This window comes from Oryzias latipes, chromosome 12 (genome assembly GCF_002234675.1).
Source record: "Oryzias latipes chromosome 12, ASM223467v1".
NCBI lineage: Eukaryota > Metazoa > Chordata > Actinopteri > Beloniformes > Adrianichthyidae > Oryzias > Oryzias latipes.
In genome coordinates this window covers 20,458,891-20,476,638 of record NC_019870.2, presented here as the reverse complement: position 1 = coordinate 20,476,638, position 17,748 = coordinate 20,458,891, and the positions used below count along the sequence as shown (strand labels likewise).

Below are 17,748 nucleotides of genomic sequence, written 5' to 3'. Positions count from 1 at the left end.
AACTTGTCATTTTTTAGTTTCCCTCCCTTTCTTTCTTGCATGTCTGTCGGTTTGTTTTGTTGCAGTGACAGTTTGGTGTTTAGCTAGGATTTTCTTTTTCCTTCAGGATTTCAGAAACCACTACAAAAGACTAAACATTTCACTGAACATTGTACTAAAGACACACTTTTAGGAAAACTCTAAATGACTCACAGAGCTGCTATGAACAGCCATCAAACAACCTCTCAGATAGGCAGCCAGTTTGTAATTGTAAGACTGGCACACAGACGTTTAGCCACAGATTGTAAACCGGGAGAAATGTCCTCATATTCGTTACATTTGAATGGCTGCTTTCATTGCTCCAAGTCACTATGATGGGATCTAAAGATGTTTATGCAGAGCTGCCTTCTCTTTGCTCTGCTGTCTTTCACTCCTCCTGCCTTGTTTCTTCATTTCTCAGGTCGTTTCCGTCAGCATTGACACCTCTGACTGTCCACATTCAGTCCATCCAGCATCCATGACAGCCCACAGAAATGGTGCAAATAATGGAGGATTTTTGCAGTCTTTAGAGACTTTCAGAGTTGTGATCTACTCATGCTACCCAAAATGCATGAGTGAACTTGTAACATTTGGGGCATTTAAGTTGACGTATAACTGATGCTGCTCCTCGTGGACTGAGTCCTCAGCCTTCTTGGTGAGTGTGCCTTTTGAACTTTGAAGTGCAGCTGCTGCTCCTCCATCTCCTCAGACTTCACACACTTTAGTTTTATCTGCTGAGAAGGAACTAGTTCTTAATCATCCATTATTACGTTGATTGAACCCACTGACTGAAAACTTTGAGGGCAGCAGAAGATTTGCCGGTCTGCAGTTCAAAGCCAAAGCAGCCATAACTGGCATTATTCCTCTGCTCCCCACCTCACTAATCCTAAAGTCTTGTGTGGGACAGCATAGAAAACTGACTTTATCTCACTTATGTTGGATGTTGTGTCTCTTCATATTACACCTATATTGTCTCGTATTTCAACTAGTTTTGATTTTTTTTGTGCCTTTTTCCATCTATCATGTCTAAAGTGGATGAAAGATGAAAGAAGAGGGAAGGATTTTGGCCTTTCACAAATCACCAGCATTTTGTTGTTTCATAGATTTGTAATAGATTTAGTTTGTTTTGTTCAAATCATCTCCAAATTTTTCTCTAAACTCCCAAAAGCATAGTAACTGAATTCTGGAGAAGTCAAGCCAACCACATGAAGGAGCCGCTCCAATGAAAATTGTGTTTTTGGTGTTTTAAACCTGTTCTTGCAACAATTTTTCTGATGGAGAACACATATAAAGAAAATTAAGATAAGATGTTTTTTTATTCAAATCTTGGCGAATCAGGGGTTGCTCCATGTCAACGGTTCCGTCCAATAACTAATTAAAAGGTCACTAGGAACGCTTTTACAAAATAGATCAAAAGATGATGGGAGTGTTTCTTTAGATCAGGGGTCGGCAACCTGCGGCTCAGGAGCCGCATGCGGCTCTTTCATCCTGTTCTGCGGCTCTCTGTGTTTTTGTAAAATAACTATCGTGTTCTAAGATCGTCGTGATGCCTTTAACACCGTCGGGTGGTGCAAACGGGCAGGAGGAAGAGAGCGGCGTGAACGCGTGGAGGGGGCGTGTCTGCAGCTGTGAACGCCGACCAGAGTCTGTTATGGGATGGAAAGTTCTTCTAAAATGACAGTCAGTGGCGAGCATGAGCGCTCAAAGAAAAAAAAACACTTAAAACATTTATTTCCTAGAGTAAGACCACCCATTTCTGCGTAAAATTAATTAAATTTGCATTAGGGCGCCCCTACTGTCCTATCAACTTGCTGCTATGATGACCATGAGTTGTGTTGTCTGTGTAAAAAAAAAGCTGGCGGGGGGGTTGCACCCGGGGGAAAACAACATGGAGCTGCAAAAGTGCGAACAGGTAGAGAGGCGGGGGAGGGGTTTAGATTTAATGCTTATGATTCCAGACCCGCAACAAACTAAAAGCTGCTTCATCCATAAAATGAATATAGTGTAGCGGACTGGGTGGCTGTTGGGTCATGTTCTAGGTTGCGGGGTTCATTTAACGCATCAGGCAGAGATGCTGGTTGGCCCTCAGTTCTGTCACTCAGCCTGTCATTGTGGAGTTTGGACCGATGGGGTTCAGCTATGGCCCGAATAAAGAAAATAGGAGGGCTGGTGCGGGAGCGAGGGGGAGAAACGCTCTTGGGGGAGATTTAGGAGTTTCTGGGCGAGTTGTACGGCGTTGGTTACGGCCTACAGTAACCAGAATAAAGATGCCAAAAGAGATCAAGTATTCGTGCCTCAGTGTGGTAAAGGGACGCTACAATGCTACACCGCTACAAAGGGTTTACTGGATTTAAAGAAAAAAATAGAAACGATTGGACAAAAGATGAAAGGAAATATCACACTCATAAATAATTAAAATAAAGTATCCTAACAGCATTTCGAATCAATACAAGTATTGCCAAATCACGATATTTCGGCGAACCGATTTTTTTTCTATCACCCCTAGAGTTGCGGCTCCCTGTGCTTTCATTTCAGTGGGAAACTGATCCAATTGGCTCTTTGAGTGGTAAAGGTTGTCGACCCCTGCTTTAGATCAAGTTTGTTTCTACTTAATTATGTGAGAAAATATTCCAAGATTTTATGCAAAACTAAAAATTATTGCAAATCTATGAAGGTTAAATGGAAAAATTTACTTTTTTGTTTTAAATAAATCTTACTAGCACAGAAAACTTTAAAACCCCCTTCTTAAACATTTTTTCTTATAAAATTTATGATTTAAAAAGTTTTCAAATTAGAAACTTTTTTGGAGAAAAAAAAATTAAAATACGGGAAATATGGTGTTTGATGTTTAGCCTAAAACTGGCACCAGTCAAAACATGATGCTTGTAAAAGTTTGTCAGCACTTTTGTTTCTTTTGTTTTTACAAGTGACCTCCTGAAAAAAGCCAGAGATGGTTGCAGGGATTGGCACTTTGCTAGGAAGGGAAAACTAGGAACACAGCTGTGTTTTTATTGACATGACATAACACTAGATATCAGTTCAATTTGGATGTTTGTGTGTGAGAAGTAGATAAAAGCAGTTACCACTGAACATGCAAACATGGAAAAATGTGTGAAGTTACCTCCAGGATAATCTGCAAATGTTGGTCTTGCAGATGGAATTGAGTTTTTTTTCTTTGTTTTTTTTTAAACAGAAGGTGCATTTGAGTCAAACTTGACTTGAGTTTAGTGACTGAATGCTCCCTGAAGCTAGCTCCACGTATTATGCATGGATCCATTTGAAGCTTAATGTATGTTATTGCTGTATATTACAATTTGGAGAAGCATATATGTTTGTCATGTTGAGTGTGGTGCTTATGTGTTGTTTTGCTGACAGTTTTCTTAATCTCATAAAAACCGCACACTTTTTTTTATCAAATTCATGGTAGTGGACACCAATGACACACAAAAAAAATCGTTTTCTCACAATTTATATTTCATATATTAAACAACCCCGTTAAATTATTTAAATGAATAAAAATACTTTTTTCAAGTCGTTTAAAAAAAATGTCTACGAAAGACTCGGATCTGAAGACCATATGTTCAGTACTTTTCCCACGTAGAGCCGTTAAAGCTTATAATGTAAAAATATGTATCACGTTGGAACTCTAGGGAAACTTTTAAAAAAATTGATTGGAAGTTGTGTAGGTTATCTGCATGTCTCTTCAGTTGGGAACCAGCATTAAATGTGTGCATTTCTGTATTTTTCGGAGTATTAGTCGCAGTTTTTTTTTACATAATTTCACATAGTGTGACTTATCAGGTGCGATTTGTGTGAATTAAAAATAAATAAATAAAAAGCAACAACCGCTGGAGGGCACTGTAGGTTTGTGTATCACTGTTTGCTACTGGCAGCAGTGCAGAAGAAGTGACAGTAAGCGTCTTACACAGGGCTTGGCAGAACTGTTCAAAAAAACACAGAGGATGAAGAATTCAACAGTTTAGTTGACTTGTTAGCATGTTCTTTAATGATATGGTTATCTAAATAATTGTACACATGTTGTGCTAATCTACTAGATTCGTCATTTTTGTCATCAAGCTAAATAAATACGTATCAACGGTAGTAAAGCGTGCATATATTCAGTCCATTATTGTCTATTCTGTTACCTTTCAAGATGAAATGTCCGTTCTTTTTCCTGTATTTTGTAAATACATTTCTCCCAAACATGCGACTAAAGTTACATTTACACTGCCATAGGCCGTTGAAGCGATCACTTCCAATGAAAAGTCTATGCAAACACGCATTCTGGGCTTTGCGCTCAAAACTCTTGTCTTTGTGCGTAGCTACACAAGTTTCCATGACTGTTTCTAGGCTGTAAATACAAAAAGCGCGGCCATTGAACACGTGTTTCAAGTTAAACCAGGTCGAAATTTGACCAGTCAAGTACTCTGATTTAGTAGTGGTGTATGGATGGACCTTCTAATTCACGGAAGGGAAAATTTATTATGGATGAGAAATTAATAATTGTGGTTTGTGCCCTGCCGGAATTATATGACACCACCCGTGTCTTTCATATATATGAATAGAGCTGTGAGAGAAAAAGCCTGGAGAGATTCAAGAGATTTGCACCGCTTTCACATTTGGTACCGAGCCTCTACCAAGCTCTAGGTGGTGTTCATGCACTAGTAAACAGTAAAAAATGAAAGAACAATGAAAAAAAAGCCCCGTCATTGCTTATCCAGTGTGAACACCATGCTCTAAATGCGCGTCCAAGAATGTGCATTTGGCACGTTCAAGAACCCTTAACATGCTTATCGTGAATGTAGCATTATACTCCATTATTTTTTTCTTCTTCTGTATTATTCATATTTGGGCTGCTGCGACTTATGCTCCGGAATGACATACAGTCAGAAATACAGTAGTCAGAAATGCTGGAAGGAGTCTGAATATTAAAATCAGGGTGAAATTTTTAAAAACAATCAGTGAACTTGCAATATGGATTTATAAAACTCAAAAAGGTATTTACTTTTTAAGTGCTCTTTGTATCTTTACAGGCCAAAACATTTGCATAAAAATGTACAATTATTTTTTGAAAGTTTGACAGTATTCAGTTTTATGAAAAATTGGTTTTAAAATGAAACGTTTGACAAATATTGAATCAAATCGCATTGAATGGGATATCATGAATATAGTGGATATAGTGAATTTCCCCATCGTGGGATAAATAAAATCATCTAATTTAATCTAATCAAATGGCAGAAAAGGGAATTGCACAATAATTTTGGTTTATGCCCCCTTGTGGATCCCTTACTGCATTACAAGAAGTCATGCAAAAAAAAAGCATAATGATTAAAGTTGTTTTGATAAAAAAAAAGTACTAAATAGATGGGGTTAATTTTTAAGTAAGTATATAAAGACAGCATAAATAAGCGATTTGACCTTTAAAAGAGCTAAGACTGTAACTGTAATAGCATTCCAGAGTCTCATACTTTTCCCCAGATTTATCATGCTGTGTTGCTGTAACGTTACTGCATGGACTGAATTCACTGAATTGATATTTGTCTGACATATTTCACTCTTCTGCTGTTTTTCTTTTCTTTGCAAAAGTGAAATCCTTGTTCAGGTTTTGCTTGCCATCTTAATTTTAGACTGCTTTCAAACCACAGACCAAATGATTAAGTGAAGCATCTTACCTTTGGTGCACATTATGATTGAAGCAAACAATGTCATTTTTAAAAATTCAAGTCATTTTAAAAAACAAAAAACTCTTTTAAAAAACTATTTTTTAAGCAGAACAATCGTACCCTGAGGTCTCCACTAGACCTGAGAAAAAAGTCAGTCCGTGCGACCAATTTGACGAGAAACAATAGGAGTAAAAACATGAAATTGAATCGCATTTTAGAAAATATTCACATCACTCCTGAAGTTTTTAGTTTCCCTGGGGACCTTGTTCTTTTATTTTCCCTCGGTTGTTTAAAGCAGCAGGACATGGAGCCTGAGGATCTGAAAACTCCCCACAACACTCATGCTGGCACTCTCTGATGTACATAGTCTCGTTTTTTCCTGCTTTATTTGTTCAACAGGTATAAGCTGTTTTTGTTTCCTATCTTAGAATGTTTCTGTGAAATAAAAACTATTTTATCACTTTATTTCGCTCTGTGTCATACTTTCTTCCTACTACGCATTTGAGAGAAAATTTCCCAAAAATTCACCAGAATTTGCCCCCACCTAATGCCCAATGACAAAGTCAGTTGACATATTGAAACCCCCGCCCCCCCCAAAAATGACGTCACAGTGAGGGAAACAGTCATAAAAATGAATGGGGCCAAAATCGCTTAAGGGGCACTTACAAAAGTTTTCTTTTATTTTTCTCCATATTTTTACACAATTGTAAACAAAACTTTACGATTTTCACAAAATTTCACACATACTGCCAGCTTATCTTATGATTTACAGCGACAATCAAAGTTTTGTTGACCTTTGACTTTGAGAAAAGGCCATTATCTTGATTTTTTTTTAAATTAAGTACCAATTACAAATTTACAGTAGACTTCTGCTAGGGATTTCAAAATATTGCCTCCTAACTCCTCGAGCAACATTGGGAAAAATGTTGGATAGAAGTTGTAGATTTTGAACAGTGTTCCCATGGCGAGCTAGCAAAAGTGACTTTCCCCTGTTGCTCGCACGTTTTTTACCGGAATATTATGAAAATGAAATTTAATCGGTTCAAGCTCAATAAAATGATCATATGACATGAAGTCATCATTTTCAGAATGTGAGCTATATTAACAAAAAAGCCTTTGTCACCAAGAAAACCCCAAAATTTACTTTTACCAGTTCTCCTAAAAATTACTTACACTTGTTTGGCACCCCCAGGTGACCAAAAATTAAAATGCTTGTTATGGAGAGAAACCAACAGAAAAGTAGCCATTTTGAAAAAATTGTTTTTTTCCCCATAAATTTCTCACATGCAGCTCTGACCAGGGTGGGAGAGTGAGGAGTGTGCAGCAGCCAGTTAGCCAGTGAGTGTGCGTCAAAGGGGAGTTGGCATGGGGGGGGCCATACAACGCTACCCATGGCCTTTATTTTAACTAAAGTTGTAGAATTACTTGTAGAAACTTTCCATTCTCAGATTCTTTCTGTGTCTAATGACTCCCAAATATGCATTTGTGCTACCCTTTATTGTCTAAAGTCGTTTTTCAGATCCACACGTTGAAGGGTTTTGTGTTTACTTTACATTTCCCATTGAACAAACATGCATGCTTCCTCAGGGTGAAAGCTGTAACCCTTGTGCTATCTTAGATGACCCCACCCTTGCATTGACATGTTATTCCTACCATGATAAAGGTGGATACAGGTGGAAAGATTTCATTTAATCCATTGACACCAGTGAAGATCACAAATCATTGAAGAAAAAAGGTTCAGAGCACTGTCTAGTGGGTTTAGATGACCCAACTCCCAATGGTAAAGTGCCTAGGATAGCACAAGGGTTACCATTGGGAGTTGGGTCATCTAGACCCACTAGACAGTGCGTTGAACTTTTTTCTTTAATAATTTTTGATCTTCACTGTTTTCCATGGATTACATGAAATCCTCTCCACCTTTATCCACCTTTGTCATGGTAGGGGTCATCTTGACCCCATAGGATAGCACAAGGGTTAAATGCAATTCGGGGACCACTTCTGACTCATAAGAAATATCTCCTTAGCCCTGTAAATGAGGCAAAAGGAGAAAACTGCAGTCAGTTCATGTGTCTGCTCAGCAGAATAGCAGTGTTATCGGTCCATCCTCTTCCTTCCTGCTCTGTTCAGGATATTCCCAATTATCTGTAACAGCACAGCACAAAGCTTTGAAAGAGACCTACTTTAGATACTAAGGAGTGGAAACACAGCATTACTAAAAATGTAAAAAAGGACTAACATTTATTTTTAGAATGATGTCAGTACTTAACCCTTGTGCTCTCCTAGGCACTTTACCGTTGGGAGTTGGGTCATCTAGACCCACTAGACTTTTTTTTCCATGTGTCCATGGATTACATGAAATCTTTCCACCTTTATCCACCTTTGTCATGGTAGGGAGAACACGTCAATATAAGGGTGGGGTCTTCTAAGATAGCACAAGGGTTAAACATGCAGTCTAGCGATCCAAGCAAAGGTGAAAAACTTTCCTTTTGAAGAGAAACAGCATAATGTTTCTGTTGATTTTTCCACTTCTAAAGGGGTTGTTAATATTTATATGGACCTTAAACTTAATCATATTCATCTCAGCCAGCTTTGATTCACATCAACAGAAACCAGAAAATATAACCTTGAAAGAACCAAAGAAAGTTGCATAAAGATGATATTTATCCAGGATTAATTTTTATTAAGATAAAAGACACTACCATACATCACAACAACCTTCTCAGTATCTAGTCTTTGCCCAGTAATAACAAAACTGCCATACAAAAAAAGTGCAGATTTCAACTTAATGTTGCATATTTGACATCACACTTTAAATCAAAGCAGCAGCAGCAGCAGAAAGGTTTGGACATGACGTGGCTGAAGGGATGATGGTCATTTCCATTACTACAAACATTTGTCAATGAATGTTTAACCAAAACATCCACTGTTGCACAGATGTACAAAACATTTTTTAAGAAAAAACGTTGCAATAAAAGGTTTTCATGCACACAGCAAAAAATAAATAATTAGTAAAACAAAGGCAAAGAAAAACCCTGAAATTATGATGATTTGATGTAGGAATGTTGAGCTTAATCACATTTTCATTTTTATCTTTTTACTATCCAGAGTTAAGTGCAGAAATCATAGGTAAAATGTATTCTAGAAAAAAGAGGTGGCTGCCATCTAGTGGACAATAAGAACTGCAACCTCAACCCCCAAATATAAGTAAAAACTTTTTAAGCTGATGCTTAAAAATTATGTTCAAACAAAAAACATCACAGCTTTTAAAACAAATAGTATGTTTACATTCAATAAATACACATTTCTACACTCCAACTACCGGTATATTTCCATACAATATGTGTCATGTAAAACAGCGGGTGAATAATATTTAGGTGTTAAAGAGTATATTAATGACATGTATTAATGATAAATAACAAATTTGACAAATCCAGTTTCCATTCAACTGTACATCTAAATGTAGTAGATAAATCCTAAAAGATCTGCACCGAATCAAAGCCCAGTGGCATGGCGCAGCTTTTGACCTAAAATTGTTACTCAGTACTTTCAAACACACAGCTTGACAAACTTTCATATTTATGTTTCCAGCTTCATCTGGCAATAAATGTCTAAATGTGATTCAAGTTTTACATAATCCTTTTGCTTCGTGACTCAGTGGACAGTGGAAGTGTCATGCCTTAAAACAACAGCTGCTTTGGCACCTCTGCAGAGAGTTGGTAAATTGAAGAATCAGTGGAATATGTGGTTTTATCTAAAAGATGAACTAGTTCCAGTTTTAAAATCATTCATTTTTTAGAAATTCACTTCATCCACAGACTTCAGTTCAGGTGGAAATAAGCAGATTTGACTCTAACCAAGAAAAACAAATCTTTCCAAAATCAACAATGATTGTACACAGCTGCCTATGAAAATCCAAAAGACCAAAATCACAATCAGAACAACTTTTAAGTTGAGTAAGGAAAAGGTAATATTTCAATCTTATTCCGAGAATTCCAGTAGTAATTTTAAAGTACTATTATTCATTCCGAGTTGTGGAATGAATACAGAGATGCAAAGCGGCCGCTTCCAATAAAAGTTATTGTGCACTTCTATATTTTTAAATAAGTGCACGTTTTGGGCTTCCGCGTTCTAAACTCACAGGTTTTTATGACTGTTTTTGGGCTCTATGTACAAAGCGCTTGACCACTGAAAGGTAAACCAAGTTGAACTTCGACCAATCAGGGACATGGATTTGGTTCATCTTGTGAAGCCAGACACGGCAACGAGACTGATGACGTCTGCGTTTGTTTTTCAAGTAAGGGATAGTGCCCGACGAGGTTTGCATGCTCAAAAATTAGCAACAGGCTTCCACATTGTCCATAAATTTCTGATAATGCACACTTCATTTGGAACTATCCCTTACTTAATCCCCACTCTGCAGCCAATCAGAATCGAGTCTTCGGCCAGACCATAGTATAAATAACGATAAACCAAGGCCACTCTCCTTTGCAACATTGCAAGGACGCTAGCAAGGAACTGTTTTGTGCCCAAATAGCAAGATTTGCACCCCTTCAAAATTTCTTACTTAGCCTCTTCCAACTAGTAAACAGTAGAAAAAGAAGAAGAAGCCCCTCCCTGCTTGTCCAGTGTGAACACCATGGGCTAAATGTGTCACATGCCCGGTGTGAACATAGCTTTAGATGCTGCTGGCGGTTTTCTTCACTGGTGATTACTAATGGCTCTGTCATTCCATGGACTAAAACTGTTATTTAAAATAGAAAAACATGTCTTACAAAAGCTCTACTCAACTGCTGGATTTCCTCGTTGTGACAAACACTGTACCTCCGTGTGCAAAAGGGTGACTACGATCAGGGTAACTGAGTCTGTTTCTTTCAGCCTGTGGTAGACCTTTGGTTGACATTTGGTTGGTGATAAGACGAGGCTGGAGTGGTGGAGATCTTAAATGTGACATGAAGAATCACTTCAAGAATAATAGAATTTTTAAATTTTGAAACATGAACAAAAGGAAAAAAACTACGGTTGGCTGTAATGAACATCTCTTTCTCAGACAAATGCTGAAACCAAAGTATTCTCTAATTTCTGTGATCGTGTTCATCTCACATAAAATAAAAAAAAACTGTTCATTTTTAAATGCTGGGTATTTTCGTCCAGTGATTTCAAAGTATCTACACACAGACTTTGTTTTGAAACAGTGGGGATCCATACCAAACGAGCATTAGTGACATCTAAACATCGATGGCCACTCCGTGCTTCGTGGAGATCACATCCCTGGTTCCGGTCAGGTACATGAGCACCGAACACAGGTGAGGAAGAGTTGCTGTGGTGCTGACATACAGCCAGTAGGGGACGGGGGCAGTGTTGCCAAACGGACAAACCCAGAGGCCGTGGCGTACGCCGTCCCGAACGTGGTGCGTCGCCATGGAGATGAAGAGCATCCATGGCAGGGAGCACCAGGCGTCTTTGAGGCGGCCGATCCACATGAAGAAGCGGAGGGTGAGGCAGATTACGGGGATTAGAGACGAACAGTGGAGGGGAGGACGCTGCGGCAGCGACACAGCAGCCTGGAGGAGCATGGAGACACAGACACACAGACAGCCTTTTAGTGATTTTCCAACTGAACCCGCGTAGTAAAGTTAAAAGCAATTAATCTATTAATTAAATTATTAAAATGTTTTAATTTTCTGCTGGGTTTTAACATATTCAACACAGAATAGGGGAAGATTCCCGGTCAAAGATGGCCGCGTCCTTCATTGAGCGGATCGGCCGGATGTTGACAGCTGTGAATTTGAACGAGTCTAGCCTTTAGATCAGGAGTGTCAAACTCATTTTGGTTCGGGGGCCACATTTAACCCGTCTGATCTCAAGCGGGCCGGACCAGTAACATAAAAGCAAAATAACAGCTTTGTTTTAGTTTTTTACTCAGTTGGAAAAAATGCCTCAATTAACATAGTAGCCTAATCACTTGGGGTAAATGGATCTCAAATAAAATTAATTTCAATTAAAGAAAAGTTGGTCTATTCAAATTAATACAGACTGAATACTTTACATCTGACACTAAAGCAATCCAGAAACTTTTCTTTATGGTAAGTCTCTCAGTGGTGCTGAATGTCATATTCTTTGAGCACTGCGATGTTGATGACATACAAAGCATTTGGGTTTTGCATTCAGCTTTGTGAAAGAAAGAAAAAACTCTGTCCATTTTTCCTGGAAGGCTCTTCACTCCACTTCACGTTTGACAACATTTTGGTCATTAAGGTGTCGCTAATGATCATCCTTATAGCAAGATAACAGCGGTAAAGCTCACAGGGAACCAAGGTGCATCCTACCCAGAGGCAGAGCTGTTATGTTTCGCTTTTGGCACGTGCAGAGATGTGCTGTCTGAACTGTTTTTCCTTTCTTTTGCTCCCCCTAGTGGCGGAATTGCACATTTCGGTTATTTCTTTAAAAAATCATAACTCGCCACAGGAATGGACTAGAAACTTGCTTTCTTTTTTTAATCATCATGATTGTTACTCTTCATGTGTGGGCCGGAGTAAACCACCTGGCGGGCCGAATAAGGCCCGCGGGCCGTATGTTTGACACCCCTGCTTTAGATAATTCCAGCCGTTACCTCGGCGAATGTCCTGTTGCGTAGTAACGTGTCACGTGAGTCAGAGAGGATTAGTGAACCAGGCATGGAGCTCGAAATTTTCCTGGCTTATTTGATCCAATTTTTAATCTTGGAAGAGTTGAATCATATGTATTCCGGTCGAAGGCGCATGTTGTATTTGCGGCTGAGACATAACAGTATACAAAACAGAACTGAATACGATCTCTAAAAGAATTTTTAAAAAAAGTCTACAACCTCTCAGGAACTACATATTAGCTTCAGATAGTTTTATAGATATATTTAACAACTTCATTACAGGTTGTAAAATATACAATTACTGTTGTAAATTTGTGGGTTTGTAGAGTAAAAATACTGCTTTTTTTTGTTTACTTCTCACAAGTTACTATAGTAAATGTAACGGTGTATAAGTACCTACCCTCTTTTGAGAATGTAAGAAAAAAAGGGTATATAATAACTAATCTATTTTTTAAAATTATTGTATTAATTAGACTCCAATACTCCACTCCTGTTTGGCAAGTGTCGTTTCCAGAGAAACAATGACTCAGACCACTGACTGTAGCTCGTCTGACGTCTAGCTCCAACATGAAGCTAGACGCAATAAAATGACAACTAAATTGACTTAATATGGTTGGAGCCGGAAGCAAACCATTAGGTGACGTAATACCCACTTGGTGCAGTTCTAATGTCCAGCCAATGATCAAAATGAGAGAGGGACCTAGCTGCCGATGGCGTTAAACATCATCAGTCAGAAGAGCAAATGACACAACTTTAGGCAAAAGAAGAGGGGTTTTTTTCTGGTTGATTATTTAATTTATTATTCAGAATATGTCTAGTTTTTTATTTTCAAAAGTACATCCCAATGTTGAATTTACTGTGTCCTTTTTTAAATTAGTATGTACTTTATTTTGTAGGTTTGAAATGGAAGTTGATCATATTTGCGCCCCTTTAATGCAGATCTGCTTTTTGCGAAGCAATTTAAAAAAAATAAGTTACAACTTTTAGAACATCAAAACAACAAATGTATAAGATGTATGAGCCATAAAAAATACACAATAGTAGGGAAGAAAACAGCAAAACAATGAGATATGGCAGCAGCAGTTGTACAGTTTCAGGCAGCGACGCCGCTTTAAGAGAAAGACAACTCATCGAGCTTGTGGCGGGATTATATGTTGCTTTGCAACAACAGTAAAACAGTCAGCAAGATAAGCTAAAAATTGGGCAAAATCTGTAATCGTTTTAGTACTTTCAAAATTGACATTAACAAGTGTTCAGAATTGTAAAAAGAACTCTTCTTAGAGCCTAAAAACGTTAACATTATGGTTGCCAGTTAAAAAATTTTTTTTTCTCCTTCTGTCTTCTTTTTTCTGTCCGGTCCAACAGGAAATCTAAACAAACATAAATAATATAAATAAAGTTCAGCCTCAAATACAATAGAGGTTTATACAAAACCTTGTGTGTGTGAAGACCCATAGCACCCTATTGTAACAGTAAAATGTGTCCAACACAAGAGCCCTTTAAGCTCTTATCTGTTTGCTAACACTTGTGATATCTTGAAGGGTCAAAATGACCCCATCCTTAATTTGAGGTATTATCCCTACCATGACAAAGGTGTATAAAAGTGAAGAGGATTTCATGTAATCCATGGAAACCAGCGAAGATCGCAAATCATTGAAGAAAAAAGGTTCAGCGCACTGGCATGTGGGGTCTAGATGACCCAACTCTCAATGTTAAAGTGCCTTGGATAGCACAAATTAAGCTGTTGGACAGGACAGGTAAAAATAAATAAATCAAATAAAGTATTTTTAGGTGGATATGGGGGGGACTATGGTTTTGGCTGATGACGTCTGCAGCCAGATCCTCTTGCAAAATTAGAGCTGGTTTTTAAAAGTAAAAATGCTGATCTATACCTAGAAAAATCAATTAATCAAACTCAGGAATCAGTGTTACTTTTAAAGAATTTCTTGTGCTTTTTTCTAATGAAAACTTGAACAGTAAAGTGATCGAATGAAATCGAATGGTGGACTTGTGAATGGAAACCAAGTCAAATCAATATTTCAGTAATGATTCTCTTCCCGCCAAACATGGTTGGTTGAGCAGATCTCACCTTTAGTGACAGGGATCCAGCCATGTAGAAGTGGTCCAGGTCTATGATTGACGCCAGCAGCCCTGCCAGCAGCACCTCGTACAAATCACTCTTTTTCCGCAGTCCAATCACAACTGCCCACGACCAAAGCCCCACAATTCCATGCGTGGCATTGTCCAAGACAGCGCGAAGCCACAGGTGTTGCTGGATCGCCGACAGCTGGAGGGCGTGATCTGCCACCACACAGAACATCCCGAGTCCTGCTGAGGCCAGCAAGGAGGCAGAGCTGAATGTCTGTAAAAGCGCCTGAGCCTTCTCAGCTTCTACAGCGAGGCTGACAGGCACGCGGGCGCTGTCTCCTCCGATGCCCACCCCCAACAGGGGAGAGGAGGAGGAGGAGTCCAGCCTGGAGTAGAATCCAAGCATGTTAAACGAAGAGCCAATCAGGAGGTAGGGTCAGCAGCAGGAGGAACTGACTGAGGGAAAGTGTTGCTGTGGTTGGAGGAGAAGAAAAAAGGAAAATAAACTAAAAGGAAAAACTGTGTGTCACCGATAACCACTGTCTATAATTTTATAGATGGATGTTTCTATTTTACCAAAGTTCACTTATTAAAGGGCCTATAACAAGTCAAATCAACTTTTTAAATTTTAAAGTGTATTATAATGTTAATTCCTCACAAAAAACAACCCTAAAGCGGTATTTTGATCCATTCATGCATTTCTGAGTATTCTTCTAATAACCTGCACTCTGAGCACCAGCCCCTCTAGGTCGACATCATAATGGGCGACACCCACACGGAGCAAAATCCGGTGCCTCAGAAATAGAGTCGTCTTACTTTCTCAAATCCAATTACTGTAACCAAATGCATCCATCTCTCAGTGGTATCATCCAAAAAACTGTTTTATGAAGTAAACTGAGAGATTCTCAACTCAGTGACCTGGTGATAGAGTGTCCGCCCAGGCAGTGGTAGGTTGTGGGTTCCATTCCACAGTCAAGTCATAACAAAGACTAAGGCCGAATCCAAATTCTTTCCCTAACCCTTCGGCTTCTCCCTACCCCTAAATTTAGTCCTCCAAACAAAGAGTTATCGAAAAATAGTGTCTTCTAATTCGGACGTTACTCCAACTCGATGACATCATTAATAGTTGCTGGTCATCCACATTAGCGAGTAGCTGCCAAAAAATCATGCTAAAACTATAAGTCATGACTTATGTAAGGGTTAATGGCCGACATAGTGTGCATTATCACTTTTTAATGCACGCCGTGGAAGACTGAACCGGCCATTAATCCACTTATCCCATGGTCACTTACAAAAGAATAAATATTAACCAGTTTTTAGTCCTTAATTCTTGTTTTTTTTTTCCGATTTGGATCTCTTTTTTCAAGAAAAGCGGACTATTTGTTACCTGGTGCGGCGCCTTGTCATGGTAACGTGACAAGGCGCCGCATCACAGCTCCAGTCAAGATTCGGCGATATATATATGTTGATCATCCCGATGGGTTAAATAAAGCATCAGTTCAGAGAGAAAGCTCTTCTATTACCGCTTGTCCAGATGATGAAGCTAAAGGTTGTTTTAACGAAGCAGGCGCAGTGATACAGATGATTTAAAATAGGTGACCGTAACTTCTTTTTGGGGCATGCAGTTAACACTTTTTAATGCACACCCAGCAGCCAATTAGAATCGAGTATTCACTCGGACCAATTACATGTAAACGTCTGTACTTCAGAGCAACAGCAACATGAAGAAATGTGTTTTGCAGCACAGCGCAACGCGGATTACCCTCGCAAAGGCTTCCTATTCAAAAAACTATCTTAGACATCCCTATCCCTCCAAATGCCACAACAATTGGAGGGATAGGAAGAAGCCTGAAAGGTAGGGGAGGAATTTGCATTCGGTCCAAAAATAGGGCCCAATGCCCCCCTGTTTGACTCTAAGCACTAAAGACACAGTCCAATGAAATTTTTGTTTTTAACATGTTTTTGTAGCATATTTCTGATTCTGGAGGACATATAAAGAAAATTAAGCTTAAAGTGCATTTCTGAGCATTTCTTTAAATCGTTGTGAATCTGGAGCAGACAAAAAAAATGCAATTGGAAAAACATTGTATTTGTGACGTCGGAAAAACGCAGGGCGGGCCACAAGCTCCATGGTCTGCTCCATTCTGATGCATCCACATGATTAGAAAACAGCTGTTTCTTTTATGGAGATGACTTGGACCAAAATCTGGAATCTCTGACTTTTAATGATTCCTTTGTTCAAACTTGATGGAAAACTAAACTGTCTACATTGGTCTAACCTTACTCCTGCTAAAGATCCAGTTGACCTTTAAGAAAGCCTGCTTATATCATGTTGACCTCTTTCTATTAATATGATGCTGGCCTGGAAGAAACAAGTGAATCCAGGCCAAGGACAACAAAAGTACAGGTTTGTCTATGTCTCCTGACAGACAAATATATGTGACAGCCGCTGATCATGTAATCGTCACAGTAAAAGGGTGGCGGCAGATGGTGAAGAGACACAAAGTCCTCCAGAAAATGTAATTATGAAATATTTACGTCTGTGCCTTTGAAACGTTTTAACTGATTACTAGTAACTTTACTGCATTCTCTGTAATCAATTATATTCATCTTTCCATAGGGAAATAAAGATAAATTAATCTAATCCCAGCAAAAGCATCGAATGATCGAATGACAGGCAAACGAACAGCAGCAGATGCTGCTTTTTGTGTAGGCGGACTGAGTCTCCATTGATTAGCTAAAATTGTGCGCGCGAGCTTCCAACAACAAGACATTTTCCACTAAACCTCAAAGCAGAATAAATTTAAATATTATATCCATGCGTCTACATCATTTTATAGTTAATTTAGAAACATAGGTTTAGATATAAGGTCACGCGTACCCCATAACCGAGCATCAGTCGTCCTGGTACTGAGGTGTCCACACTTCTTCTGCGGCGGTGCTGAGGTCTGCGCTGGTAACACTGCCATCTACAGGTCAGAAGTGGAAAACAACTCCTGAAAGATTTTTTAAATATAAAATAATAATGAAAACATATGACCAAGATTTCATTTTTTTGTGAAATTAATAAATATATAACTTATATACACATACCGATATTTTTGTATTTATTTTCAACACAGACAATATATTGTTTCACTCAACGATTGTACATAAATAACAACAACAAAAATAATAACAATCAGTGTCACCCTCTACAATGAAAAATAATGTTTTTTTTTGGAACTTTTTATTTTTGTTTTCTCAATTACAACACAAAACAAACATAACAATTCCCTGAAACAAGTTTGACCGTAAATCCACATTTAATATGGTGTACAGCAGGTAAAACAAAAAATACACGATGTGACAAGC

At 38.6% G+C, this 17,748-nt stretch overlaps 2 protein-coding genes across 5 annotated transcripts in view; one reads left to right on the top strand and one right to left on the bottom strand.

The window, feature by feature from the left end:
• The window catches only part of LOC101163752 (interleukin-11 receptor subunit alpha), a 79,918-nt gene extending 73,772 nt beyond the window's left edge, over positions 1-6,146 (top strand). For all 4 annotated transcript variants that reach the window (XM_023961193.1, XM_023961192.1, XM_023961191.1 and 1 more), the window contains one exon: positions 440-6,146. The gene's annotated coding sequence lies outside the window, so the exon portion shown is untranslated. The remainder of the gene's footprint in view (positions 1-439) is intronic.
• Positions 6,147-8,335: 2,189 nt separating this feature from the next.
• tmem267 (transmembrane protein 267) lies at positions 8,336-17,362 on the bottom strand. The gene is made up of 3 exons (XM_004074872.3): positions 17,276-17,362; positions 14,396-14,866; positions 8,336-11,242 (listed from the first exon to the last, which is right to left on the bottom strand). The coding sequence occupies exons 2-3, from the start codon at positions 14,798-14,800 to the stop codon at positions 10,907-10,909; spliced, it is 741 nt and encodes a 246-aa protein (XP_004074920.1). The 5' UTR covers positions 14,801-14,866; positions 17,276-17,362; the 3' UTR covers positions 8,336-10,906.
• Between the last annotated feature and the right edge of the window lie 386 nt (positions 17,363-17,748).

Excerpts from the sequence above, each read along its gene's own strand:
- tmem267 (XM_004074872.3), bottom strand. The coding sequence starts at position 14,800 with ATGCTTGGATTCTACTCCAGGCTGGACTCCTCCTCCTCCTCTCCCCTG. Across the intron at positions 11,243-14,395 it reads CTGGATCCCTGTCACTAAAG|GCTGCTGTGTCGCTGCCGCA; the intron begins GTGAGATCTGCT and ends ATGCTCCTCCAG.